This window comes from Drosophila persimilis, unplaced genomic scaffold, assembly GCF_003286085.1.
Source record: "Drosophila persimilis strain 14011-0111.01,24,50 unplaced genomic scaffold, DperRS2 tig00000124-arrow-pilon, whole genome shotgun sequence".
NCBI classification, from domain to species: Eukaryota; Metazoa; Arthropoda; class Insecta; order Diptera; family Drosophilidae; genus Drosophila; species Drosophila persimilis.
The window spans coordinates 4,390,572-4,418,042 of record NW_020825294.1 but is presented as its reverse complement, the minus strand read 5'-3'; the positions used below and the strand labels follow the sequence as shown (position 1 = coordinate 4,418,042).

The window sequence follows — 27,471 nt, the reverse complement described above, 5'->3', positions numbered from 1 at the left end:
TTGGCAATATGTGTAATAATAATCCATCAAATCGTGCAATAAAATGCAAGCAGCGCAGTGAAAAATTTGTAATAATCAATAAAATCAAGCAATATAATGTAAGCAGTGCAAGGCGATTTGGGCAAAATATGCGATAATACTCAATCAAATAAATCAATAAAATGCAAGTGAAGGATGGTCATTGAGACGGCAAGGGGTATCAGGCGGCAAGCAGTGCAAGGCGATATGGGCAAAAAGAGACTACGAGTGAAAATAAAAACAATGTAAAGTACCGCAAAAACTATATAAAGAGCGACAAGCAGTAGAACACTGTAAGCAGTGCAAGGCGATATAAGCCAAAATGAGTGGAACTGCGACTGAAAAGAAAGACAATGACAGAACTAGATAAATAGCGGAAAGCAGTAAGAGGCCAGACGTCAAGCAGTGCATATGGACAAGTAAGTGAAACAATAATCCCCTCCGATTTGATATTCTTAAAGAAAAAAAACTTGTTTGGTATTTAATTTTCTTTGATTTATTGATTTGTTTCGTAGTGACTTAATTGAACATTAAAATATTGTTCATAATTATACATACAATATATATATCGAATTTATTTATTATATTTTATATTCATTTAATCATATATTTTACAAGAATTTTACAACTTTAAGTTTTTGGACAATCTTTTCATTTCTTCGTTAATTTTTCAATTATTTTTATTTTGTTTTCTTTTTGTTTTTTCCGCTTGGTTTTTTTTCGTTTTTTGTTTGTTTTTTAATGTAATAAATAATATTAAAATTACACATAAGCATATAATTACATCCGCAAAAGGACGCGACACACAGAAGGACGAGCGATATTGCTGCATTTTGTCGATCATTATTTTATCGGTTTGTTTGTTTCAGATATCAATTATTGGTATATCGATAGACTCCTTAGACTCCTAAAATTGTAAACACATTTGTATGTAACTATAGTACATTAGATCACTAGCTTTTCGTTTCACGAATGAGTCAATCCATACGTACACACAAAACATATAGACATAGAGTTATATATATGTATATTCATATGCGACTCAAGAGAAATGATTATTTACTTGACTGAATGCCGACTTCGGCCCATCCCCGGATCCACCCGATCCCGATCGCGATCCCAATCCCGATCCCGATCCATCCTCGCGCTCTGACAACTACGGATGCGACGAGCCCATTCTCGGTCCGTATAACGAATACGGGGCAAAGTACTGGGCCAATGCTGGGTGTGGGGGCAGACCCGGCATGCCAGGCGGGGCCAACGATGGCGGCAGCATCGAGGGCTTTCCGTACGGATGATAGCGTGCCGCCGACAACGGACTCAGCGGCGGTGTCGGATATGTGCGCTGGAACAACGGATGATTGGGTGGTATGCCACCGGCGGCCGCCGCACTCAGCACCGCATCGGGCACCGAGGCTGTGTGCGTGCGCAGATGCTGGAACAGGTCGTCAGAGGTGCCGAACCGTTTGCCACAGTAGGCGGCATCGCTGCCAATCCACGAGCACACGTACGGCATCTGCGAGGCGGCGGCCAGGGCTGCCAACTGGGCGTGATATGACTGGGCTGCCGCTGCGGCCGCCGCTGCTGCCGCATTCGAGGAGCCACTCGATCCCTGTTGTCCGCCCGATTTACTGCTACCCGATCCACCGCCCGACACCTCACACTGCGGACAGCCGGCCGGACAGGGCTGGCCGGCCGCCTTGTTGATATAATGCGGACTGGCCGGGCAGCCGGTGCAGTAGGGATCACGGCATACGTTCGGTGTGGCCGCCATCATTGACTGATCCGACAGACCCTTGAGGCGGGCATAGTTCAGATATGGATTCATTGCCGACGCCTTGAACATGGCATGATGGGGCGACATCAGGGAGCTGGCTGTCATCAGGTCCATGGGATAAGGACTGCCATAGCCTGGAAGGGAAAGAAAGAATATTTGAATAAGTGGATGGGGAATAGATGTGGAATGCAATGGAAATAGAAGAAGGTGTTTAGAAAAGTCTCTCTCTTTTTTTAACCATTTTCTTTATATTTTCTATTATTTTAAAGGAATTTAGAGAACAAATATGGGTTCTTTATAAATACACAAAGATTAAATGGAATTTCTGCAGCACGGAATCCTCTTCGATCTCTAATCTATCAATATTTGACTATTTCATAAGATTCTTGAAAGTTTTTACGCTATTCCAGATATTTAATGGAAGAATTTCTTATGATTGGAGATTTTCTGGTGGAAAATTCTTCTCCGGTCCTCCAGAGAGATCTAAAATATAGTTCTATTTCCATTTAGTAGCACCAAATTTACATTTGCGGCTAATAGTCTTCGAAATTTATGTTGCCTTTCGCTTATGCGAAATTTGTAGAGCAAACAATGGCCTGAATTTGCCCAAAATGTCCCCTAATGGAATGAGAATTATGTCCTTTGATTATTCCATGCAATAGCAAAGCCTTTAAGGACCTGTGTCTAAGCTACCAGGACCTGCTTTTCCCCCATTCCTTTTGATGTTCGTTGCATGGATAATTTTCCATATTTCCCTTTAAGGTTGTTTCCTAATTTCGCATTTCCCCATTTCCACGTGGCTTTGCTGCAGGCGAAATTGCAGAATTCACTGATGCAACATTGGCCACCCTCCCCTCGCCCACTGGCCCCTCATCCTTGTGGTAGTGCGGCGGAATATGGTCTCCTGCCTCGTAATTCCTCGTTGCTTTTGCGTTGCGTTGCACTCACCTGGAGGATAATAGGATGCAGCTGCAGCTGCTGCTGCCGAGGCCTGTCCTTGCTGGCTGGCTGCGTGCAGAGCCTTCACATAGTTGGCTTCCTTGGCGGCGGCCATGGCCGCCTCCTGGAGGCGATTGGAGCTGGCCTGCGCCTGGGCCGCCTGGGCGGCTGCTGCATGGGCATGGGCTGCTGCACTGGGGCTGTGCATGGTTGCTGCCGACTCTTTGGAATTGCTTCGTCCGGAGGGTAGTCCGGGACTGCCATTCTGTTGGCCAGGGGCTGCACCCCCACCACCGCCGCCCCCGCCCCCTGATGATGAGGTGGGGGTGCGTCTTAGGGAGTCTCGTGCCCCGCCAGCTGTGGGCGATTCTCTGTGTGAGCTGGCACTTTGGTTCGAATCGCATCTCTGGCCGTTTGCCGTCGTTTTGGGCGTCTTTACTCGCTGCTGCTGTTGCTGCTGCTGCTGCTGGTGCTGGTGCTGCCCATTGCCGCTGTTGTTGTTGCTGTTGGTGAGATTTGTGGCGCCGCAATCGGTGGCAATGGTCGTGGCATTGGCGGTGGTGGTATGGTTATTGTTGGGCTCGTAGGGCTTGAAGGTGCTCGGGGTCTTACTGCTGTGAGCCGGCGGCAGCTGTTGCTGTTCCACAGAACCGGTGCTGACGCTGGATGAATGACTGCTAACCGGCGAGGATTTATCGCGTGCGTTGTTATCCCCCAGACCGAAGCTGCTGCTGCCACTGCCACTGCCATTGCCGCCTCCCCCTCCTCCCTTGGGCTGCTGTTGCTTTGTGGCCTTTTCAATATTGGCCGCCAGCAGCTTGGGATTTGTGGTGTCCGCTCCAATGGCGCTGCATGTTTGCGCCAATAGCGCCAATGGACTGCTTTTGTTGTCCAGCTGTAACGAAACACAGAGAGGGGGAGAGAGAGGGAGAGATATATGCATAAGTAAAGGTAGATATATATTGTTTGTAGTGTTTCTGTATCTTCGATATCGTGCGTTTTGCATCGCAGATAACATCTTCTCTTTGTTCTGCAAACACTTCTTTCTGCCCCACGAGTAAACGATTGGTTTTTTGCTTGCTCTTGTGGCACGTTGTGTGTCGCCGCACATCCCCACAGATTGTAATCTTTCACAACAAATTCCCCACTCCATTCCCCATTCGCCATTCCCCATTCCCATTCGGGTATTTGACCCTCTTTAACCACATAAATAAGGTTCTGTTCTGGCGTAACCATAAATATTTATAATCCTAACGTAGACAAAATAAAAGGAATTATGAGGCCATTAAAATTCGACGGAAGAAGATATAAAAAATACATTAATATAACGATGCCAATGTGGTGCTAAAAGCCACAAAAAACAACCAAAGAAATAGACCCTTGGGTGGGCCCCTGAGGGGTGTACAAAAAGCCAAGATATCGGGGACTGTAAATTGGGTATTATGTTTTTTTTTAATTCCGAAATTTCATATAGATTTCTATCTAATAAATTGTGTACAAAAATATCTTTAAAGATAAAGAGTTTCACCAATGTGTCTGTTCGTTTAGGGGCAATTTTGTGCACTGAATCATCCCCAAAGTTTCTGAAAGCCACAGGGATATTATAGGATATTATTTGAGGTATTTTCTTTTGATTTATGGGGGAATATTGCTCAAATGCGTGCTATTTTTAAAGACTTTCCACACTCTAAGGAGGGTTTTTTTTCTTTCTAAAATTAATGCTTTTTAATATTTAATCAGGCCATTTTTTAATGAGCCCCCAATGAATTCCTAATGAGCCCATAAATTTATTACTCATAGAATAAACAAATGACACCACAGGGGAGAGACCTTATATGGGGGACAGTGGCGTAGTAGAAAAGGGGTTTCAAGTTTTAAAAAGGAGGAAGGCGTAACTTTCCAGTTTACTGCTGTTTTAAAAACTTTTCCATATGGATTTTCAAAGAAAACAAATTTTTTCCAAAAAACAATTAATTTTTTATAATTTATTTTATATTTTTATAAGCGTGACTTTACAGAATTATTTTTTAAAATTTTATAGACGAAAAATGGTCTAAATTTTGTTGTATTAAACACCTAAAAGGCATTTATTTGTGTTTGAAATTTTTAAATATTCTTGTATTAAATTTCTAGAGATGATTTTTTATATTATTCTTCAATTAAGAATTTTGGAAAATATTTTTTAAAATTGGGCATTGAATAAAAATTCATAGATTAATCAATATTTGTTATATCCGAGTAATTCTTCTTCACAAATATTTCCCTCTGTTTACCCCTTTGACAATCCTTTGCCTACACCGTCTCTGTGCCTAAATTGTTTGATTGCTTTACGCTTATGGCTAATCAATCGAGGGCCTCGTATTCGTATTATTGGGACACTTGTCAGGCAATCTATTCGTGCTATATGACCGCAATCGCGCATCAGGCGGACGAGACGCGAAAAGCTATAAGATTGAAAATTACCGATTGAGTAGTGCTATAAAGGGGGATCGGATGAGTGCCGACAAAGCCGGTGGAATGGAATTGCAGTCGGTACTGTCGTCGCAGTCAGTCGTGAGTCGTAAGTGTGTACATAAATGAAATGAATATTACCCACTCAAAGTTTCAGCCATAAATACGAAACACGGTTTTTGCAATAAAATCCATTTCGCCGCATGCCATAAATTATGGCACAACACCACCAGAGGGCAAGTGGGGAGAGAGGGGAGGAAGAGGAGGACTGGTGGAATGGTATCCAAAAGAAGAAGGAAGCGGAAGGAAAAGGGAAAAACCCAAAAACTGAGGCAAGAGTTGAACGTTCGTTCCATAACTCATCCGTGCACACACAAACATGGAGTATAATGACGTATACGCCTTATATGTATGTCCGCTGGTGTGGCAGTATGTGTGTTTGGCTGGTTGGCGTAATTACGCTTGTGCCCCAACTGGCGCAAGTCATAAACTACAAAATATTGAAGCTTTTATAACACTCAATGGGCTGTCATAAATTATTATGATACTACTATTGTAATGGCAACAATTTCTTATCGGTACTTAAGAGTACTTTTTGGGATGCCCTATTATCTGGTCGAGAGTGTGTACACTCCCTGAGAAAAGAGGTAGCAAAAGGGCACTAAAGTTTTAAGGAATCTGAGCTCTTGGGAATAGGTTATGATTCGTGGAAGGCGGGGAATTAGAAGCTCCTTGGGGAGTGTTCCATTCCATGATAAAACATGGCAGGGAAAAGGGGACTTTTTCGTTTAAAAAATTGTAAAAAATAATCTAATAAAGTCCCGCTTATAAAAATTAGCCCATATTATAGAAAATTGATTCATTTATGGGATACAATTATTTTTCTTTTGAAAATCGCTATAGAAAAGCTTTTGAAACAGCTGTAAACTGAAAAGTTACAGCTGTGCCAACACTGTGCATTATTCTGCGATAGCAATGTGTACACACTGATACATACTGTATAACAGTTACCAAAGTATTTGTCAGGGTTGTCATAAGCTTAAAAAAGTGCCATAGGATATATAGGACTTCAGAACATTAAGTATTTGCCGGAAGTATTTGGGCTTTTTCTTTAGAAAATGTTAAAAAAAAAAGTATTATTTCCTATAAAAAAGACCATTGATTTATTGTTTGTATGGTATTCGGAGGAAGATCCTGTATACCTTGGGGAATGCCTCTACATACCAAAAGAATCTCAAACTATTTACTCAACTGCAACTGTGGAAATATTTACCCTATGTCCACCACATTTATAGTGTATTCCATTAGTCAGGCCCCCAATTGACACTGCGACGTTTTTGCTTATTTATTTGATTTGCATTTGTGTTCACAGAAAAACCCCCACCCAACTCCACCCCACCACCAATCACCCACTCCTCGATGATCAACACTTTATTAATTATTGGCACACAAACTGTGAGCCCCAGCCCCAGCTCTAGAGCTCCATCGCCGTGCCGTCACATTCTGTCTCGTTTTTAGCACAATTAGTCATAATTTATTTCCATGTTGATAAGGTTTCCGTATTGATTTTCGGTATTACGCATATTCGTGTCGCACATAGCAGTGTTTTTGTTTGTGATTTTAGTTTATAATAAATATTGTGCGGTGTGCGTGGTGTCTATAGATACAATGAGCCCCATATGGGTCTGTGTTTAATTTATGATTGGACAATGGCAGCCCATAAAGTGTACGTACGAGTATGAATATATATCTTACGTATAGTTTATATATGAGGTTGGGTCTGGGTCTGGGCCTGGGTCTGGGGGGTTCCATATAATAATTGAGGCCATACAAATCAACTTTAGTTTTATGTTTATAATGTGCTTTTAAAAATGCTATTTATTTTGTATTTCTTTTTTTTAATGAACTTGCTAAAACGTTGTAATCCGAAAAAAAGTGCACTTTTAACACTCAATTAGCACTCGCAAAAAAAAAGTCTACACTCTGTGTAGCCTGTAGTCTGTACAAATTATGAATATTGTGTTAATTAAAATGTTACACCTTGTGGGAACAAAAAATGTGTGGCCTAACAAGGTGAACAAACAACAACAACAACAACAACAAAAGTACAGGTAGCCATGGGTCGAATGCATTTTAGTTATGCCTTTTGCACAATCAAGTCACAGTCGCTTGTTAAATGCATATAATTTAATTAGACACTTCAGACTAAATAGCCACAGAGTCGTCGGAGTCAGAGTCGGAGCTGTCATGATTTACTTACATTTTATTAACGCCATTTTTTATTATTATTTTTAATGCTAATTTTCATTTAAAAGGTGTGCACAAAGGCTTTTCAGGGTAAATGTTGAGAGAGGTCTGCTTTTGTGGACAGGTTTCATTGGCTTAGACGATGAAAACAGCTGAAATCGAGGCACACGTATGGCGACACCCGGCACTTGGGTTCCTTCGAGGCTTTTGTGTATCTATTTTTGGGAGGAGGGGCTTGGTATAGGTAGAAGTGCTGCTAAGCCATTCTGTGGCTCAGGTTTCATTGGCTCAGACGAAGAAATCAGCTAAAATGTTTGAAATGGAAGCACACGTATCGCGACACCCGCCACTTGCGTTCTTTCGATGTTTTTTTGTATCTTTTTTCTGGTGCTTTCTTTGAGGGATAGAGAGAGGTGCTGCTAAGCCACTCAGTGTGAGAGGGAGATGGTATATGCGTATAATTTGTATAATGTGGGGTTTTAGCTTAGTGTATAGGCTTTTTGCCTGACCTTAGGGGTCAAATAAATGTATAGCATTATTTTTTAGATGAACAACTATAGAACCTATCATTATCGGAAGTTTGAGGCATGTTTGTTGGGGTAGGCACATACCAGGATAATTATTGTGCAATAAGAAATTGTTATAAATATCGAAATCTTATAAATGTGAGATTTATAATAAAGTATCGTTTATTAATAATGTATAAGTCGAAAGAGAGTACACCTTGTATGGTTTTTGTTTGTTCAACTTTCTCGCTTCTGCTTTCAACAACCGACTGTCTTAAATATCGTTTAAGTCTAGTTATATCTTTTAGGTCTTAACGGTGGTATCTTAAGTTTAAATGGTAATTTATACCCTGTCCTTTTCATAAAATATCGATAGATCCCATAAAAACCCAAACACTCAGCATTATAGAGTAAATATGTGTGCCCATCATTCGGATATTTCTCTGTTTAAGCAATTACCACTGTAGTTTTCAAAGTAGTTCCCAGCCACAACAACCATTCATCATCATCATCGCCATCGTCATGTGCTGTGGAGTGGAGTGGAGTGCGTGTTATTTGCTTAACATTTTACACAACTGTCACAAGTAAATGCTTGAAGCATTATACAAATTAACAAGAAAAAGCTAAATGTGTCAAATTATTTGATACAAGTGCGCGTACGAGACTCCACTCGACAATAAACTTATGACACATCGACATACTTTAGCCATCAACAACAACGATAGATACACTTGAAACAATACAGCACAGAGAGGGGCTCCTCTTACGGGCATATATAAAAATAAAAAATAAAGTAAATTATAAACAAATAAAAGCCGGCACGCGAAGCTCCAACACACACTCGAGGGGCGGTTGGGGGGGAGGCCCTTGAAAAATCAAACGACAAACAAAATGTTGAAACTTTTTTGTATGACAATGACAGGCTCCTCTCCCCTCCCCTCCCCTCTCCAGCCGAGAGTTCAAACCAAGCCAAGATCAATTGTTTGACTCTTGAAAATAAATTTGAAACTTTTTTATGGCTTTCGCGCACTTTTGATGGGCTTTGAAGTAGCGCCGAAATGGGGATTTCTACATCAAAAGCGGGGTAAGGGAACCCATACAAAATATAGGTATTAAGTATCCCAATCCATATCATTGGATCCAACTTTAATATTTCATTTTATTTTGACTTAAACCGCAATAAAACTGTATCGTTAATAGAATTTACCATCTTTTTCTCGCCTTCCCACGGATATAATATATTTCTTTTTTTTTTGTGAAAATGCAATTTTCAAAGATTCTAGCGGCTCAGGAAATTTCCTTTTGCCTTTTCCTTCGTGCAAGGCACACATATAGAAAATAGCTGCTATAAATATGAATTACAGGATAAGCATAAAAAGCGGAAATTGTGTGCCGCCGCCGCCGACGTCGTCCTCGACAACGTTTTGCATAAGCCAACGGAAGGGGGGAGCGCGGATTGGGGGACCCCAAGCAACGCTCCATGGCTACATTTAAGACGCCTTTGCAGTTTTGTTGGGAATTATAAAATAAGCGATAAAAATTGTATAAAACTTTATGCAGACTTTGTATTTTTTTTTCTTCTCTCACTCTCTTTGCTGTCTGATATCTCCCCCCCAAGTCTTTCACTGGAAATATGGGCTCTGTCCTCGTTATAAATACGATATTATGCATCATTTTCCCCTGTTAACACCTCTTTGTGTGTATATTTTTAAGGTGACAATAAATATTGTCGCACACACGCACACACACACACACAGAGAAATTTACATAAATGGTCATAAAAATATTAAGAGCCTTTTTGTGGGTCTTTGGACCCTAGTTGAATTAAATGATTCATATCGGAGATACGGATACTCAAGTATTCAGAAATTCTTTGTGCCATAGTTACTGGGGCCTTTGTCTGGCATCTAAAAATAGTGAGGAGCAAATGGGGAAGTGCTTGCAGAAGATTAGGAAATTCTTGGACAGAAAGATAACCTTTGCAGCGAATGCTACGATTTTATACAAATTTACTTAGGAATGGGGATCACTATAATAGAGTAAATGTTTTTTTTATTTTATTTTATTTCATTTTTTCTATTATTTTTTTTTAATGTAGCCATTTATCCAAATTTTTTGTTTTTTTTAATCATAATTGGGATTGTATTTTGTATTTTTGATTATAAAATAATATCACCAATAAAAATTATGTTGTTACTGTTACAACAACTTATACAACAGTCACAGAAAAAAGTACTATGATTAAAAAACAAAAAATTAAAATAATGCGTGTCATCAAGGTCAAAGAATTTGGAGAGGGGTATTATTTGGTTCAATTATTTGACCAGGTTTCGAAGGTAGAGCTCCACTTGGATCATCCTGTTTGCTTATCAAATATATTCAAGAAATAATTTATGTAGTTTTTCTTGCCTCAAAACATGCTACAGAAGTTCCCTATGTATGAAAATCTTTTCAGAAATATTTTTGCCATTTTAGCGCTTAATTATGGATATGATTTCAAATTTTTCCCTAAAATCTGTACACTTTTTTATTTTTTTAAATTTTTATTTACTATTAGAAATTAGTTTTGTTTAGAATATGATTTTAATATTAAAGATATTTACAGTGGCTTACTACATACCTTGACAGTTTTTTGGTTAAGTTTATTGGAATGTTTTTTTTTTGTTTTTAAACAAAAGTTTTTCTATTGTTGGATTCTATGTAGGATTGGAGGGTGCAGCAATACTCTAGCTGCTTCTTTTGGACGATTGTACAGCCTATCATTGTCAATTTTCCCAATTTTGAGGATATGTAGATCTCTTTCAAGGATTATGGTCGGAGCAAACCACGGGGCCCTTAGAGCCTTCGCTTGCATGCCTCTTCTTTCGAAAAATCTGTACCATTAAAACCTTTTTCTTGCTGGCTTACAGAAGACTTACAGGCCTAGACAGCTATCCTTATCTTATTCTTTAAAAATATATCCTCTTTTTGTACATTTTATTTAATTACAAATTTTTGCAATCAATAATATGATATATTGTATATATACCATTCCCTTTGCCAGAATATGATATGCCACAAGTAAAATGCCATTAAAATAATTACATTTCTGGGTTTCCTTTTAGCCAAAAATATGATATGTATATTAAAACAATTAAATTTTCTGTCAAACCCGAAAAACCATTTGACGAGTGCTACTGTGAGCAGAGCCTAAAAATAACCACCGTAATTACATTGAGCAAGCCGAAAGACAGGCCAGGCCAAAAGGCACAAATATGTATTTTGGTTGGGTTTTGAGGGGGGGGGGGGGGGGGGGGGGGGGGGGGGGGCGCCCCCCCTTGAAGAGCAATGAGCACAAACCAACCGCAAAATGCAATTCAATATGCCTGTTGGTTTATTTTCAGCCGATGGCATGGCATGGCATGGCAATAAGAGAGAGAGAAACACAAAACGCTGTCACATTAACTGTCAACTGCTGCAAAGCACTGACACTTGTCATATTGACAAGTGACAGCGTCATTTGACTGTCAGAAAGAACAGAGACAGAGAGAGAGAGTGAGAGATAGAAGGGGGAACGTATAGCAAATAAAACTGAGACTCGACGAGGCCATCTCTAGCACTCGACTGTGGCTGTAGCTGTGCTTTGCTGCATGGCATGTGGCAATGCCAGGGCATAGAGTTGCCACTTAATTTGACACAAACACAAAGACAGAGAGGCAACACACACACACACACAGACACACACAGAGCGAGAGTTGAAGTGCACTTGGCGTTAGACAATGTTGCAATTTTAGACGTTGCATGAGTCCCCAACTGTCAGACATATCATTGCAATTGTCACAGTTGTTTGTTGGCTGCACAGTTGTTGCACAGTTGCACAGTTGTTGCAGCTTGCTGCTGCTTGCTGCCTGCTGCCGTTGCACTTTGAGTGACACATTAATGCCATTTTCATGTGTCACTCTTTCTTTCATTTGATGCCAGTGCCAGTGCCAGTGCCCCCCATCGCACCCGCCCCTGCCTCTGCCCCCGACTCTGCCCGGGTCGTGTCTTGTTTCTCTGTTAGATTTCATGTCAGACTTTTGTCAACATTACGTGTCTATTTAGTTGTCAGTTTTACAGGCAGACACTCGTATTCGTATTCGTACTCGTATTTTTTTTTTTTACCCCGCAACTATTTTTTTTACCCGTATTGTGTATGCAAACATTTGTTTTTGGTCACCGCATTCCAGGCAGGCTCTTTACTTATCTCCCTTTTTTTTTTGCTTCTCTCTTTTTTGCAAATTACTCGGTTGTTTTTTTTTCGTATTTGCCTGGCAAATTCTTGTGCGCTTTTGGCTGGGGAAAACAGTAATGTTTTGCGTTAATTAGGGGACTGTAGATACGGGAGTCGCTTGAGTGCTGGAACCCCTAAGATTGATGGGGATCTGGCGTCAATCTCTAGGAGGTTCAATGATCTACAGACAGGCAGGTAAATATTGACCTCTATCCTCAATGATTGCTTCTCAATAAATTTAAAAGGCCTTCCATCAATGTCTGTAAAGACACCCATGCGTATACGCAATATAATTAACCTTGTGACCTTGCCAAGGCATCTTTCTCCCTCTTCCTCTCTCTCTGTTAAGATTCCACTTCCCGATTGCTGACTTCTGTCATTGCGATTGATGTCAACGCCAATTGGCGGATTCCATTATGCGGCCCATCACTCACTCTTGAGGCAGCGGAAAATAAATAAAATAAATTTCTGTTTGCTTTTACTCAAAGACGAAGCAACCGTCAAGGTTGTGCTCTAGAGATTAGCGCAGCTGTCTTTCGGGGAGATGCTGTGTTTATTTTTTAATTCACGCGCCATTTGCCATTCGCGATTCGTTCACTCGTGTCTATAATTTTTGTCGGACAACGTGTTTATCAATCATACGCAACGTGAGCCTGTCAGAGTGCCGCGTTTCGGCTGGAATGCCGCAGTGTGTGGGCGCTACATTTTGGGGGGAGGGGCACCGCAAGTCTTTATATGTATATGAACAGCTGCGCCATGAATAAATAGCTCATTGTTGTTTACTGAAAAAATATACATATTTGATTACTTTTGTCAATTTTTGTCGGCGGGAAACTTTCAAAATGATCTGCTACTTTTTGGCTTGTATTTATGGGGAATACAGCTTTGGAGGGGAATGAAGAGTAGCCTCAGGGGAGGGCTAGGGGAAGCAAGAGCCGCAGAAGTAGCGAAAAATGGGGCTATGTGAATTTTTTATTTTATTTTTTTGGTCAAAGAAAAAGGAGAATGAGAACGACAGAAATATTCCCATATTATAGACATTTTATTCGTATTAATTTGTCTTCTTTTTTATTTATATTTTGATATATTTTTGATATATTTTTGATATATTTTTTATATATTTTTTATATATTTATATATTTTTTATATTTTTTATATATTTTTTATATATTTTTTATAAATATTTTTTTTTTATTGTTCATTTATATCCCTTTGTTTGTTCAATAAATCTTTTCAGTCCTTAATAAATCTTATTAAATGAAAGATACTTTTATAGACTACATCTTTCACTCAATAAAAATATATGTAAGCCTTTTTGTTCATTTTTTGCTGATATTTCTCAAAACAAAACGACTGCCTTCAGACTTAATTTGTTTGCCATGTGGTAAGGCTTCTGAGAATCGCATTAGCCGCAAAAAAAATATAAACGAAGAAAGAAAGAAAAAATGTTAAGTAGAATATATTTAGCACCTCCAACTGGAGGATGTACGCGGAATCAGAAATTAGTATGCCCTGGCCCCCCCCGCTTCCCGCTCCCCGCACACACACACACACATCCGATTATATTGCCACAAATCTTTGGTGTTCATCAAGAAACAATAATTTCGATATTTTATTCCATTCATTTAGCAGAAATTGTGTCGGTGTGCGGTGGCAGCTGTTGGCCCGGCAAATTAGCATAAAGCCAGGCGAAAAAGGTGTCTGTCATTGCTGTCAAGCGAATTGAATGCCCCGTGTGCCCACATGCGGCATTCATTAATTCTTGCTCTCCGACTGATATTTCTTTTTGTTTTTATTATGAAAAATCTTTAAGCTGACAGCTGACTAAATTAATTTGACAATAATTAGCATTTCAAGTTGTCAACGTTAATGAAATTTCTCGCTGCATCTCTCTACCGATCGCCGTAATAAATCCAACGACACTATATAATTTTTTTGTAGAGCAGCGACAGAGAGATGGAGACCGTGCATTGCAGTGCAATGGTGTCGCCTCTGGTCGTATCTGTGGCATTGTTGCCTGTCAACTGGCTGTCGCCTTGGCTTGCCTGTCAAAATGCCAAAGCCCCCCTCCCCCCTACCCCTACCCCTGCCTGCTGAAGAGGGGAAGACCCGGCCCACAGAACAGATCCACAAAAAGGGGACGACACTCGAGCGGGCTCTTCCTCTGAGGTGGAGGTGTCATTCGCTTTTGGCATCGCGTTAATTACATGTTATTTATAATTATGCCGCCTCTACACTTGCGTTGACAACTGTTGTCAGCATCCCCCTACCCCCTACCCTACCCCTCGGCGGGGCACCCTTTCACCCATTACGAGCCGAGTACTACACCTGAAAAGTGCATTTTCCGCGGCATTTTTATGCCATAATTCACTTTTCCTTGATGCTTGCGTGCTTGATTTGCATTTGCAATAAATATTTTGCAGGTTTTTCTCTCCCCTCCCCCCAACCCATTTTTATGTTTTGTGAGTTAATTAACTTTCTAAACATTTGTTTTTAATTTCCGCAAATAAATTGAATGTATTTTTACAGGGAATATGCAATAAAAATGGTAATATTAAAAGCAATAAAATCATGAATTACTTTGAAATATGTTTATTTTATATTAAATATGTTATTATATATTTTTATTTTAAATAAAATATATTTAATTTGTATTAAATATATATATTTTATTTGTTTATTTTAATTAATTTCATTCAATTTATATATTTTTAAATTTATATTTATTTGATTTATTTTATTTTATTTATTTATTTGATCTATTTTATTTTATTTATTTTATGTTATTTATATATTATTTAATTTACATTTATTTAATTTATTTATTTTATTTTAATTTATTTTATTTTAATTTATTTTATTTATTTATCTTATATGAAATATATTTAAGTATATTTATTTATTTTTATTGATCCCCAAAACTACTGCAAATATCTCAAATTTTTCAGATATTCCCAGAATAAATCCTAGATTATTTTCAAGCTTATATTGATTATGAAATTCCCACACTTTTAGTTTCCTTTCATGGCCATTATTCACTGTAGCCACACAACAAAACAGATAGCGGGACAGAAAAGACAAACTGTGAAAACTTGAAAAAGGAAAACAAATTGTTGTTGCACTTCCGGTGCCAGTCAACACTGACAGAAAGACAGAGAGATACAGACAGATAGAGGGAGATAGAGAGAGAGAGGCTACCACTATTTTAGCACTCTGCAGCGCGCGAATCGGCTCTCTGCCAGACGTCTGACAGTTTTGTGTTGCACAGCTGTTCATTCGGACCCCGCTACTCCACTCGAGCTCCGAAAAAAAATACAAAAAAAACCAGATACAGTTGGCATATAAAAAATTGTAACATAACAGAAAGAAAAGAGAGGTGGATGGAGAGGGATGAGGCAGGGAAGAGAGATGGAGATGGAGAGACCGACTGAATGACGTGCTGACGCCTCTTCTTGCCCCCCTTCTGCTCTTTTTCAGGTCTTTTGGTGTCTGTCTGCATAATAAAATGCGAAAATATGCAAATAGACCCAAATAACGCCAAAAATGCAACCAAGAAAACAGCAACACAACATGAAAGGCAAGACCGAAGAGTGGGATACACTCAGAGATCGATCTTTGGTAGAAAAATGTTCGATTTGGAGCAGATTTTTAGTTGAAAAGGATATTAAATAGATTATTGTAGGTCTTATTGTCGAAAAAGGGCAAGAGTAGCTTCTGTATAGGGCTGATTTATGTGTTTTTATACCAAAAAATGTGTTACGTTTTGGGATCCATTGGGATGTAAAACATTTGAATTAAGAGACAACATGATTTAGAGAGTCTTGGAAGCTAAAAGAATCGATTGATTTCCAACAGAAATCTTTAAAATTCAAGAATAAAAATTTAAAAAAAAACATGTATTTTAGAATAAATAATAATAATTATTTTATTTTATGATTTTATTTATTATTATTCTTTTATTTATTATTATTTTATTTGTTTTTTTTTTTTTATTTTACTATTTATTTTTTATTTGTATTGTATCATTATTGTTTTATTTATTATTATTTTATTTGGTACTATTTTATTTAGAATTTTTTTTATTATTATTTCTTTTTTTTAATTTTTATTGTATCATTATGGTTTTATTTATTATTATTTAATTTATTATAATTTTATTTATTATTATTTAATTTAGTATTATTTTATTTATTATTTTTGTATTTATTATAATTTGATTTATTATTATTTTATTTCTAATTATTTTATTTATTTTCATTTTATTTATTATGTTCCCCATGTTCTTTCGAAAACCCTCGTCCATTCCTTATACCCTCTCCAAAAAACAAAGACTACTCCGAACAACCCACACACATGGCATGGATCAGAGATAGTCGTAGGTAGCCGGGGGTCTGGTGTCTGTGGACTGGGGTCTGGGTCTTCCTTTTCGTTAGATTTTTTCCCTGCGATAAGCAAAAGAAACGAAACCCCCTCCTGCAAAAAAAAGCAGCAGCAGCAAACGAAAAACCGTTCGCAAAAGTACGCCAAAATGACAGGGCGACAAGCCAAAAAGACAGGCAGGGAGACAGCTGAATAAATGAATTGCAGTAGGTAAATTTTATTCGCAACACTCGCGCGTTGGCTAATTTGAATAGGCAGCAGGCAGGCAGTCGAATGGTAGGGTAAGGGGGTATATCTGCCTCGAGGGCCCCTGCCACCATCCCTCCGATGATGATGATGATGATGATGATGATGCTATCCCTATAAAAAGTGTGGAAAGCTTTTGTTCAGGCCCTAAGATATTTGACACGTGATAATGCGGCCAAAAGCCTGGGAAAAATTGCAAAAAGGCGTGAGATGTGCAATGCCATTGTTTTGTGCAATTTTCTTTCTTTATTTTTGTTGAAGGCATAAAAAGGCAGGAAATATATTGTATTTTTGATTTGGAAAACGGAAAGTTTTTAAGGAGAGTTTACTGAAAAATCCTTTACTTTTTCCCCATTTGAATTGCAATGTTAAAAGTTAGATTTAATTTATAATTTCATGCAACATTTTTTGGCACAAAGAGACACAGAAACCGTACAGTACCCATCAACAGTCTGTCCCAGCAAAATGTTATTCCCGCCTTGGCATTTGACATGACATTCATGTCATTTTGGAAAACGTAACACAGCTCCGACACAGTCTTTAATTTATTTTCACTTTTCACTCTCTATACAATCGTATATTTTGTGGATATACATTATATATATTTTTGTATTTGTAACCTTGCGATTTCGTTTGGTTTTTCCTTGAAGTGTCACAAACAGTGTCTATCTATCTCTCGGTGAGTATTTGAGGTGGTGTCTGTCTCTCTGTCTGTCTGTCTGTGGGGTTCAAAAAGTGTCAACTATAGCAGAGAAGAGCGCTAGAAAATCTGTAACCGAATAGCAATCAAAAAGTGTCACTTTGACATCTGTCACTTTCGTATTTAAATGAACTTTTGCCTTGGAACAAAAATCCAAGACTTTGCTGTGTGTCAAGTGTCAGTTGAAGGGTTTCAAAATGGTCTCAAGAAACGTGCCAATTAAAAAGGGGGGAAATGAGTCTTACCGAAGGGTTTTTGCCCAAAAATTTTTACTGATTAAAATTCTTACATTCATTTCGAAGCACATGAGTAAACCGTTGACCAAAGCACATGATAAAATATTTGTAGACCACAACAAAATGTGTTTTAAAGCCCAAAATCCTCCGGGGCTCTCTTGACCATGGACGGACGTAATGCGTGGTAATCCACGGTAAATTAAATGGTTTTCAAATGGTATCAATCATTAATACACCGTGTGGTGGTCGCTATGACTGATTGCCATAAAATTGTGTATAAATATTAATCAGTGTTGGGCACAAAAGAGATCATTGGGCCCAAATGGGGAGAGGGCTTTTCAGAGCTCAACAAAAAACATTTGACACTAAATGCACACAAATTGCTTTTGAAGCCCAGGCAAAGAAGCCACAAAGCCACACACACAAAAAAAAAAAAATATATATATATATATATATATGGAGGTATCGTTTGTATGGGGTTTCGAAAAAAGGGAGCTCTTGATGTGGCGTTTATGTGGCCACCATTGTCTGACCAAAAGGCGAGACAACAAAAAAAGAAGAAAAAGAAATAAACTGAAATGTAATATTGATAAGCTCACAAAAGCGGTCAAACTGGCGCCGGCCGTGGCTCCAACGGACGGGTCACGGGGGCCATTTCAATCAAATCAGAGAACCCAATGCTAGACCTGAGACCTGAGAGTGTGTGCGATGTGTTCGAGGGGAGAAACCAATAAACAATCAATCTCAATCACATCAATTATGCGCTGAAACAACTCTTGTGAGCCCCCATGAAAGCACGGGCTCTTATCATCAGCCAACCATATTCCCCCCCCCCCCCCCCCCCCCCCCCCCCCCCTCACACCTCTTTGTTTATTTTTGGGTACGCTTGCGGGACACATTTTATATTTATTTATTCTCTATCACGATGTTAATCATTTTAATTGGCGCCACTTGAACGCCGTCTCTCAATCTCGCACCGTCGAAGAGGAGTGTGTTTTCTGTCCCGTCTGATTGGTGTCCATTAATTTCTGTTTGTGGGGCAGTCATTTGAAAGCGTCTCAAATTACTTTTCGTGTTGCAAGCAGCCACAAACAGACACAGAAACAGAAAGTGAAAGTGACCAAAAGACAGACCCACCGACCGACCGACCGACCCACCGATCCACCGATCGGGCACTTTCAATCGATTGCGATAACAAAAACGGAACGGAAAACCAAAAAAATGAAATTGCTCATAAATTATCTCTCTATAAGCATTATCTAGCGATTTGAATAATCAGGAAGGAAGGGGGCAAAAGTGGTGGCTACAAAATGTTTTTCTGGCTACTATTTAGAAAGTTTTCAACCATTTTTGAACAGAATTTAGTATTAAAGGGAACTTGAGATGAGTTCTGGGGTAAAATATGGCAGTGGGGAAATTTATAAAGTTTTAAATTTAAAGATTGAGAGGAAAACTATTGAACAAAAAGTATTTAAGGCTACTGGAGAGTTTTCATCACATTGGGGCCACATAAGGAACATTTTTAAAAAGTTTTCAACTGTTTTTGAACCCAATCTGGGTATAAAAGTGTTTTTATGAGGGCTTTTTAAGGTAAAATATGGCAGTAGGGAAGGTTTATAAAATTTGAAATTTAAAGATTAAGAGGTAAAATATTTACAAAAATTATTTAAAGCTATTCGAGAGTTTCCCTCACATTAGAAAGTTCTTAAAGTTGTAAAAGTATTTTTAAGAACTATATTTGGAAAGTTTACAACTGTTTTGGAACCCAATTTGGGTATAAAAGTGTTCTTATGATGGGTTTTAAAGGTAAAAAACAACAGTAGGGGTAATTTATAAAGTTTTAATTGAAAAACTGGCAGGAAATTATTTGAAATAAAATGTTTTGAAGCTATTCGAGAGTTTTCCTCACATTTCAGAGTGGACAAAACGGCCGATCTGGCGGAATTAAAGTCATAGCTTCTAAAATAATTAAGATATACTTCTTAATTTTTTTTTTGTTTAATGATCAAATTTTAAGGAATTTTTTAAGCGATAAAAAAAACTTCCTTTTTTTTTGTTTTAAGTTTGGAAGTTTTTCTTTAAGATTTAGAAATGATCTTAAAAAAATGTTAAAACCCTCTTTAAGAAAGTGTTAAAAATTGAACAATTAAAAAACCCTCCACTCAGAGTTTTAGAAATACAAGAAGTTCAGTTCATGGAACCAGAGTTCTGGGTATATTCCAGTGTCGCAGTACGTGTGCCGCCACTCCCAGCGTTACGTCTTCTTAAAACATTCTCCCATACAAAGCTTAGTTACTTCGATTATTTATTTCTTGGAAGCTTAACATGTTTCCATTCCTGGAATATAAAATTGTCCCTCTGCCGATGTCTGAAGTCTGATGCCTGATGCTGTGGCTGTTAATGACGATAATGATAATGCAATTGACAGTTATCAGCGTGGACATTAATTTGATTATTTCTATATGAATTTATTGGTTAATTTGTTGGAACATTTTACGATTATTGGCTTTGACTGTTTTATAACCTTTCATACCCAACCCTGCCCCCCCCGGCGCCCTACCCCATCGATTAACTCGGTCGGGACTCTACTCTAAAAAAATAATATATAATAAAAAACGGGTTATTATTTTGCGGTTTAAGCGGCGATTGCAATTCATTATCATAGTTACCGCCTCGCGTGCATTTAAATGAATTCATTGGGTTTCGACTCATTCAATTTGTACACCGCTGCCCGACTGCGCGACTCGTAAGCATTTCGATTTTCACAAATGGTACGCGAGTATTTGCCATGAATGGTTATGGCTATCGCTGTGGCTGTGTGGGGCTGGGTTTTTTTTTTTAAATCGAATTGGATTGAAACGGAATCGAGGGGGGGGTCGAGGGGGGCCACGATTGACGGGTCGAACAGCATTCGTGTCTCGAGTGATAAATGCCATTCGATTGTATTCGTTTCGTTTCGTTTCGTATTCTCCTCCCAAAAACAGGCAATAATACTCGTCATCATAAAGATGGATTATTATGGATGGTTTTACTTTTTCTCTTTCTTTATTTTTATTTATAGTTGCTTATTAACGAAATTGGTTGAATCGTTAAATTTATGATCGAAGCCATAAAATGCAATAAATTTCTTAATGAAACACCACAAGATATCGGCTTCGATGACGGTTCGTGTTTGTGTTTTTATTTTTGTTTAAGGCAACGCTCTTAATCGATTTCTTATCGCGCCATAAGCCAAGTGCTTTTTTCAGTTAATCCATCTGCTGATCACAGATATAAATACCTATATATAATCGATTCGTATAAGTATTTCCTGGAATTACTATAAGCAGGGCCAATCGACATTTAGTCGCGAGATTGGACTGATTTTTAGTACGAATTTCGAATGAACTTTGATTGCAGAACATTAAGGAATTTTATTTTTAAATATTTTGAACGATTGATATTATGAAAAATATTTTATTTGGTTTTTTTTGTAGATTTATGAACGCAGAAAAAATTTTTATTTTAGGAGAAGATTTAGAAAATCTTTAAAAAAAATATATATGCCCAAGAAATGGCTTTTTAAAATCCCTAAAAATATATATCCCTAAGGAGAACCTTTTTAAAAATCCCTTAAAAATATATATCCCCAAGAAAAACCTTTGTAAAATTCCTAAAAAATATATATCCCACAGGAAAACCCTTTTTAAAATCCCTAAAAAATATATATCCCTCAGGAAAACCTTTTGTAAAATCTAAAAAAATATATATCCCTAAAAAATAATACCGACAGCAGCAGGGACAGTAGGTGCTTCTAGAATGTGGATTTCGTCCACAAAACTTTCTTAGAAAATGATCTTTCAGCCACAATTCTTCTGGAATAATCTTTATTTCAATACCGATAATTCTATAAACCAATTCCTGTCGTCATTCCCCAACTAAATTCAATAACTTTCCTTCGAAAACCCCACCGAAACTTTACGGATTTTAAGTGTTGTTTTCTTTCTTGAAATTCCCATACCTAACCATAAAATGTGACCTCTAACCCAGACCCAACCTCAATTAGAGTGCAAAGCAAGCCAGTGGTTTCTCTGCTGCTTGCTGTGTGTGTTTTTTGTTGTTGTACGTGTGTGATTATTAAAAATATTCCAAGAATTAATTAACACTTTAGGCACAAAAACTATTATTTGTGTGCGAGTACAAAAAATTAACATGACAGCTCTAGACATGGCAATTTATCACTAACATGCTGGGGCACACAACACCGCTCTCCGCTCTCCACTCTCCGCTCTCCACTCTCCACTCTCCACTCTCCTCTCTCCCCTCTCCCCTGCTCTGCTCATTTGTTGTTTTTGCTGTTTGGCTGTTGCTTGTATGCTATTGCTTTTGCTGTTGATGACACTTTAATTAGAGCCACACGCAAACACAAAGCCCCCCCCGACATACAGACAGTGAAAGAATGGCCCAGAAGTCGTAGTCAGAGGGGGGCTCAGAGATAGAGTCTGAGGCTGAGACTGGAGAGCCCCGTCGCTGTGTCAAGCGCACACTTTAACTGCCAGTTAAGAGAGCACCAAACGACTGGCTGCCACAGCAGTTGTTTGTCGGTCGGCCGGTGGGTCGCTCGGTGGCTGAAACTGACGGCAGGCAGCCGTGTGGTTAACTGAAATGAATGTCCGACTGCATAAATGGCTGCTTGACTGACACATTTAATTATATTAATGATGTTTGCGGTCATCTGACATTTGCACTTTATTCACCTTCTTTTTTTTTTTGTTTTTTTGTTCGCCTCTCATCTCCCATCTACTGGTCGTCTGTCATTTTAACTGACTTGAGCTGAGCTCTCCGCTGAGCTCTGGCACTGACATGAACTAAACTGGAACTGACTTTCACAGATACCCTTTGTCATGTGGGGGTTACTGCAATTTGGGTCACACAAGGGACAAGGGAGGGTGGCCAGAGGCCAGAGGCATCACAGATAATGTCAAATCGAGGCAGGTCTATCTGTCCATCTGTAGGTGTTTCTATGTCAAGTAAACTTCTTGGGTTGAAGGCTGTCTTTATTTCTAAATGCTAAAGCTAAGTACAAAAAATTAATAAATAGCCTTTAAAAGCGTCTCCTGGAAACCACAAACTTTTTTGCTATATTAACCATGAATCAATCTAAATACAAAAATTATTTCATATAAATCGGTAAGTTGTTTATAAAGATATAGCGGTTTGATACTGTATTCACTCGAAAAATGCGTCAAAAGAATATGTATGAAAAATAGGATTCATTAACGATTGAAACGATCTATTGATAATTTTATTGTGAAGGCTAAAAGCCCATAAGCATATCTTGTCCTGTCTTAGATATAAAATACTATTCCAATAATTAGTATAATTATTATATGGATTACAATCCATAAACCGATTAGAAAGCATCAGTTTTGAACCTCATGTATGAGATATATATCCCTATAATGGGAGAGTATTCCAACTTCTTCTTTGTTTTGTATTTTGAGTTATTATCCATTCGAATGCCGTTTTCCGTTGCCTTTTTTGGCAGCGAAAAGTTGATTATTTTTTTATGTAATTTTTCAACATGTGACAGCAAATTATCAACAGTCATTTTCGAGATCTTCTCTCGCTTCGCTCGTCTGTGCTCTGAGGCGCCACATAAAAGATATACACAAATGATGACACTGACAGCTGTCAAGCTTAGTTTATTTGATTTTATTATAATTAATTATCAGCAGATGCCATTAATCATTGAATAATTTATACACCCGCCAGCCGATAGTATCTTAGATACACGAACCACAACAGAAAAACGGACCAAGAAGAAGGTTAGTCAGTCACCAGCAGTCGCGCTCAGGCGACACGCAAAAGGCAAATTTATTAAACACAGAGTCATAAATTTTATATCCCATATAAATAATTTAGCGGGGCAGCATTAAGTATTTAAAGTGTCCGTTTGCAGTTTGTACACTTGGAGAAATTTTGCTTATGGGTTTTATTTAATTTCTTGCAGTTGCAAGTTAAATGGGTTATATATAGTTTGGTTATTTTCTTGTAGGGCTAAAAAAACTAGTTCAAAGGCTATTCACAAATTTGTCGGAGATTTAAAGAACTCTTTTTGGTACAAAACTTCTTTAACGAATGATATAAAAAATAGAATTTGTATTTATTTAAGTTTTAGTTCATGAAACGCTTTTATTTTTTTCTTTTATTCAAGAAAGTATTGGAAAAGCCTTACATTATTTTAATAACTATTTGGAACCGATTTTAAGAACTGATGTTTATGCATGTTTTTTTAATATTTTTTTTATTTGTTTATTATTATTATTATTTTTTTTAAATTTGTTTTGTATTATTATTATTATTTTTTTAATTTAATTAATTTAATTAATTAATTTTTTAATTTAATTTTTTAAATTTGCTTTTTATTATTATTATTTTTTTAATTTTTTTAAGTTTTTGTTAAATTTTTTTTAATTTTTACTTGGTATTTTTAATTTTTGAATTTATTTATTTTGTCTTACTTTTTTAATTATTGTATTGTAGAATTTGTTACTTTAATTAATTTAATCACAAATAGTAAAAATGCTTCATGAACTAGTTCTGTATATTTTGAGCTAGGTCATGTTAAAAATAAAAGATCTAATTTTTTTTTAATTTTTACAGAATTATATTTTAATTTAGTTCTTGGATTTTTTGTGCCATATGAACTAATTCAATAATGAAGACCTCTTGATGTGTCTCTTATAATTTTTCTGACCCCAAAATTCTGAACTAGATACAAGATTCCATAAACTAAAGATTTTCTTGTTAACCCTTGAGAACCCTTCAGAACATGCTTCCATTCTATTAAATTTAAAGGCAGTTCTTTTCAGGGAATAATTGTTGGGTATAAGTCATGAGAATGATTTATGGCACCTGTTAGCATTATCATCATCATCCCACCGGAACCAGTTCATCATTTCCCGGGCATTGAGATTTGTTGTTTGAAAATGAATAGCTCGCTGTTCGTGGCTTTTCAATAGCTTTCACCCGAACGAATATGGTAATCACTGTGGATGTTCCACACAGTTAATAAACGCAGATACTCGTTCTCAACGAGTACTCATCGCTGGGGCTGGTTGCCATAAACTGCTTCCGTTCTTTATGCACAAAATGTACTCTACAAATTAAAATGGAAATTTATGGCTCTCACGGCAGTTCGAAAGAGATAGTACACAGAGGTAGGAGGAGCAGGAGCAGGAGCAGGAGGAGCAGGAGGAGACCGCCACAAGTTTGACTCTGATTAACTGCCATAGTTTCTCGCTCGAACACGAGTCTCGTTCGCACAGCACAGCATTGCGTTGCATCTCAGTCTCAGTCGGTGCGAGAAATTGCATTTGTTTTCTGTCATTATAAATTCAAATTTGGCGCGCCATAAATTTGAATACAATTTCCAGAGGTACGAGTGTGGTAGTGCTTTCGAGACTCTCTAAACACTTGCACCGACACGGGGCACATGGGACCCCGCAGGCTGCACAGATTTACATAGTTTAATATGAACAAACATAAATAAGTTTTATGTTCAGATATTTGAAAATTTATTGTTCTACGATTGTGAATTTGTTATTTGCTTTTCTTCCCCCACCACTGACTTTGTAAACAGTTTTATTCGGTGGCACATGGCCCAAGATAGAGTTGGGTTTGCCTTGGAACATGCCTTGGGGGAGGGACATAGACAGCGAAAGATCATGCAAATCTCTATTATAACTCTGCTTTTATTCCTTATAAATCTATAATCCATATTTCAAGCCCTAAAGCCCTTATGAAAAAAGGGAATGCGAAACAAATCGATAATAAATGTGCAAAGTATTTGGGGAGCTCGTTAGATAGCTAGATATTGCAGATAGGAAAAGTGTGACTGATGGTTAATTGGAGGCAAAGATGGTCAGATAATTGATTGCGAAAATATAAGAAGAAGGGGTATAGAGATAGTTCCAATTGAAAATTGGTGGAGAGACGTTACAGAATTGCAGATGGGATGCAGGCATCAAAGACGTTTGAGAGAAGAACTAGATAGATTGAGGGATATAGATGATAGATATATCTCATAAGATTACTGAACAACATAGGGATCGACAGGAAGGTAATAGAGATAGATGGATAGATAGAATAGAGAATAGATACTAATAGAAAGTTATGTGGATAGCTATATAGATAGTTGTTCTTTCTATGAAAAGATAAATAGGACATTGAATACTTAGAAGCATATGTACATATATGCAAATATCGGTATAAGGTAATGTTCTTTATGACAGCTAGGAAGTACATTAGCAATAGATAATTATGGATATTTAGATAGAGAGATGGCATATGTGTATGTATGATATAAAATATAGAGATATGAATATAAAGATAGATGGAACTCTTGCTTTATGGTTGGGATATGTAGAAAGAAGGGTAAACGTTGATAGAAACCCCCAGGATTAAGTAGAATGCCCTCTCTTTTGTACTATATAGACCACCCATCAATCAAAGCAAAAACCAACCAAAGGAAAGGATAACAAAACGAGTCACTCCCCCCAAACTCCCACGAAAAAAAAGGAAACCCCAAAAAGAATTCGATAGACTTACCGCTGTTGGGGCTGTTGCAGCTGTCATATAATCCGGCCTTAAATAATGATGATTGCTGGATTGCAGCATTTTATTATAATTTGTTAAATCCACTTTGAAGGCTTTTCTTTGGTGATTCGGCGGTGTTGGAGAGGTGTTGAGGTGTTGTGTGTGTGAGCTATGGTGTGCGTTCCAAACCGCAGAGATGGTGGCAGGTAGGCAGCACGCTTAACGGTAAATGCCAATTTATGTATGGCGTGTGCTGCTGCCAACTCGTGTGAAAAGCGGCGCCTGCGCCTCGGTTGCAATAATTTCCCCAAACTCCGATGATGGATGCTCCGCTGACTTTTCGCTGATTAAGCCGTACGCCCGTAACGCCGCGGCCTCTGCTCGATTTGTATTTAATTATTTGTTTTATTTTGTTGTTGTTGTTGTTATTTTTGTTTTAATCTGCAATTGTTATGGCGGTGCTGGCCTTTGTTTGCAATTTGATTTCATTAATAATTCAACTTTTTTTCATGCCTCGAATATTGTGACTTTCACGCCAGTGGCATATTAATTTTTATTTTATTTTTTTGTTGCCGTTGCCGCTCTGCTTTAATTGTGTAATAAATTCATTAAGTATTATAATTGCCTTAACTTGCACACTTTTTTTTTTTACGCGCCAAATATATTTTGCAAAAATGCTACACGAAATATAATAATATATGTAAAAAGAATTTACATTTACACTTTTAGCTAATGGAATTTGGATTTTTTTTTTAATTTAATTTTATTTTTATTTTTTGTTGTGTGTTTATTTTAATTTATGTGCTTTTATTTGTATTTTCTTTGGCTTGGCCGTTTTTGGTTTGTGGTTTTGCTTGGATGCCACTCGTTGAGGGCGCGTTTTATGATGAGGCACGTACGTGTGGTATATGTTTTGGATTGGGTTTTTGCGCCTGCAACCGATTTCTCATAGAGTATTATGGTATGGGGTGTGTTATTCCAAAGATTTACCCCGCAACAAAACGAAAGTAGAAATTTTTCCTCGTGTATATACGGATTTTTTTTGGATTAAGACTCAGTCTAGATTATGATAAAGCACCATGTTATATAGAACAAACATCACACAATAAATGATTCTCAAAAATATTTTGTATTTTTTT

General features: G+C 37.7%; 1 protein-coding gene across 1 annotated transcript; it reads right to left on the bottom strand.

Annotated features, from left to right (window-relative positions):
• Window positions 1–730: 730 nt before the first annotated feature.
• On the bottom strand, window positions 731–27,106 carry LOC6593785 (zinc finger protein Elbow). Its single transcript, XM_002018741.2, has 3 exons — window positions 26,345–27,106; window positions 2,744–3,629; window positions 731–1,929 (listed from the first exon to the last, which is right to left on the bottom strand). The coding sequence occupies exons 1-3, from the start codon at window positions 26,411–26,413 to the stop codon at window positions 1,175–1,177; spliced, it is 1,710 nt and encodes a 569-aa protein (XP_002018777.1). The 5' UTR covers window positions 26,414–27,106; the 3' UTR covers window positions 731–1,174.
• Between the last annotated feature and the right edge of the window lie 365 nt (window positions 27,107–27,471).

What these genes read in the sequence shown, in the direction of transcription:
- LOC6593785 (XM_002018741.2), bottom strand. Translation starts at nt 26,413, where the DNA reads ATGCTGCAATCCAGCAATCATCATTATTTAAGGCCGGATTATATGACA. An exon ending in CTGCAACAGCCCCAACAGCG is followed by an intron (nt 3,630 to 26,344) that starts GTAAGTCTATCG and finishes GTTTCGTTACAG; the next exon opens with CTGGACAACAAAAGCAGTCC. An exon ending in TGCATCCTATTATCCTCCAG is followed by an intron (nt 1,930 to 2,743) that starts GTGAGTGCAACG and finishes TTTCCCTTCCAG; the next exon opens with GCTATGGCAGTCCTTATCCC.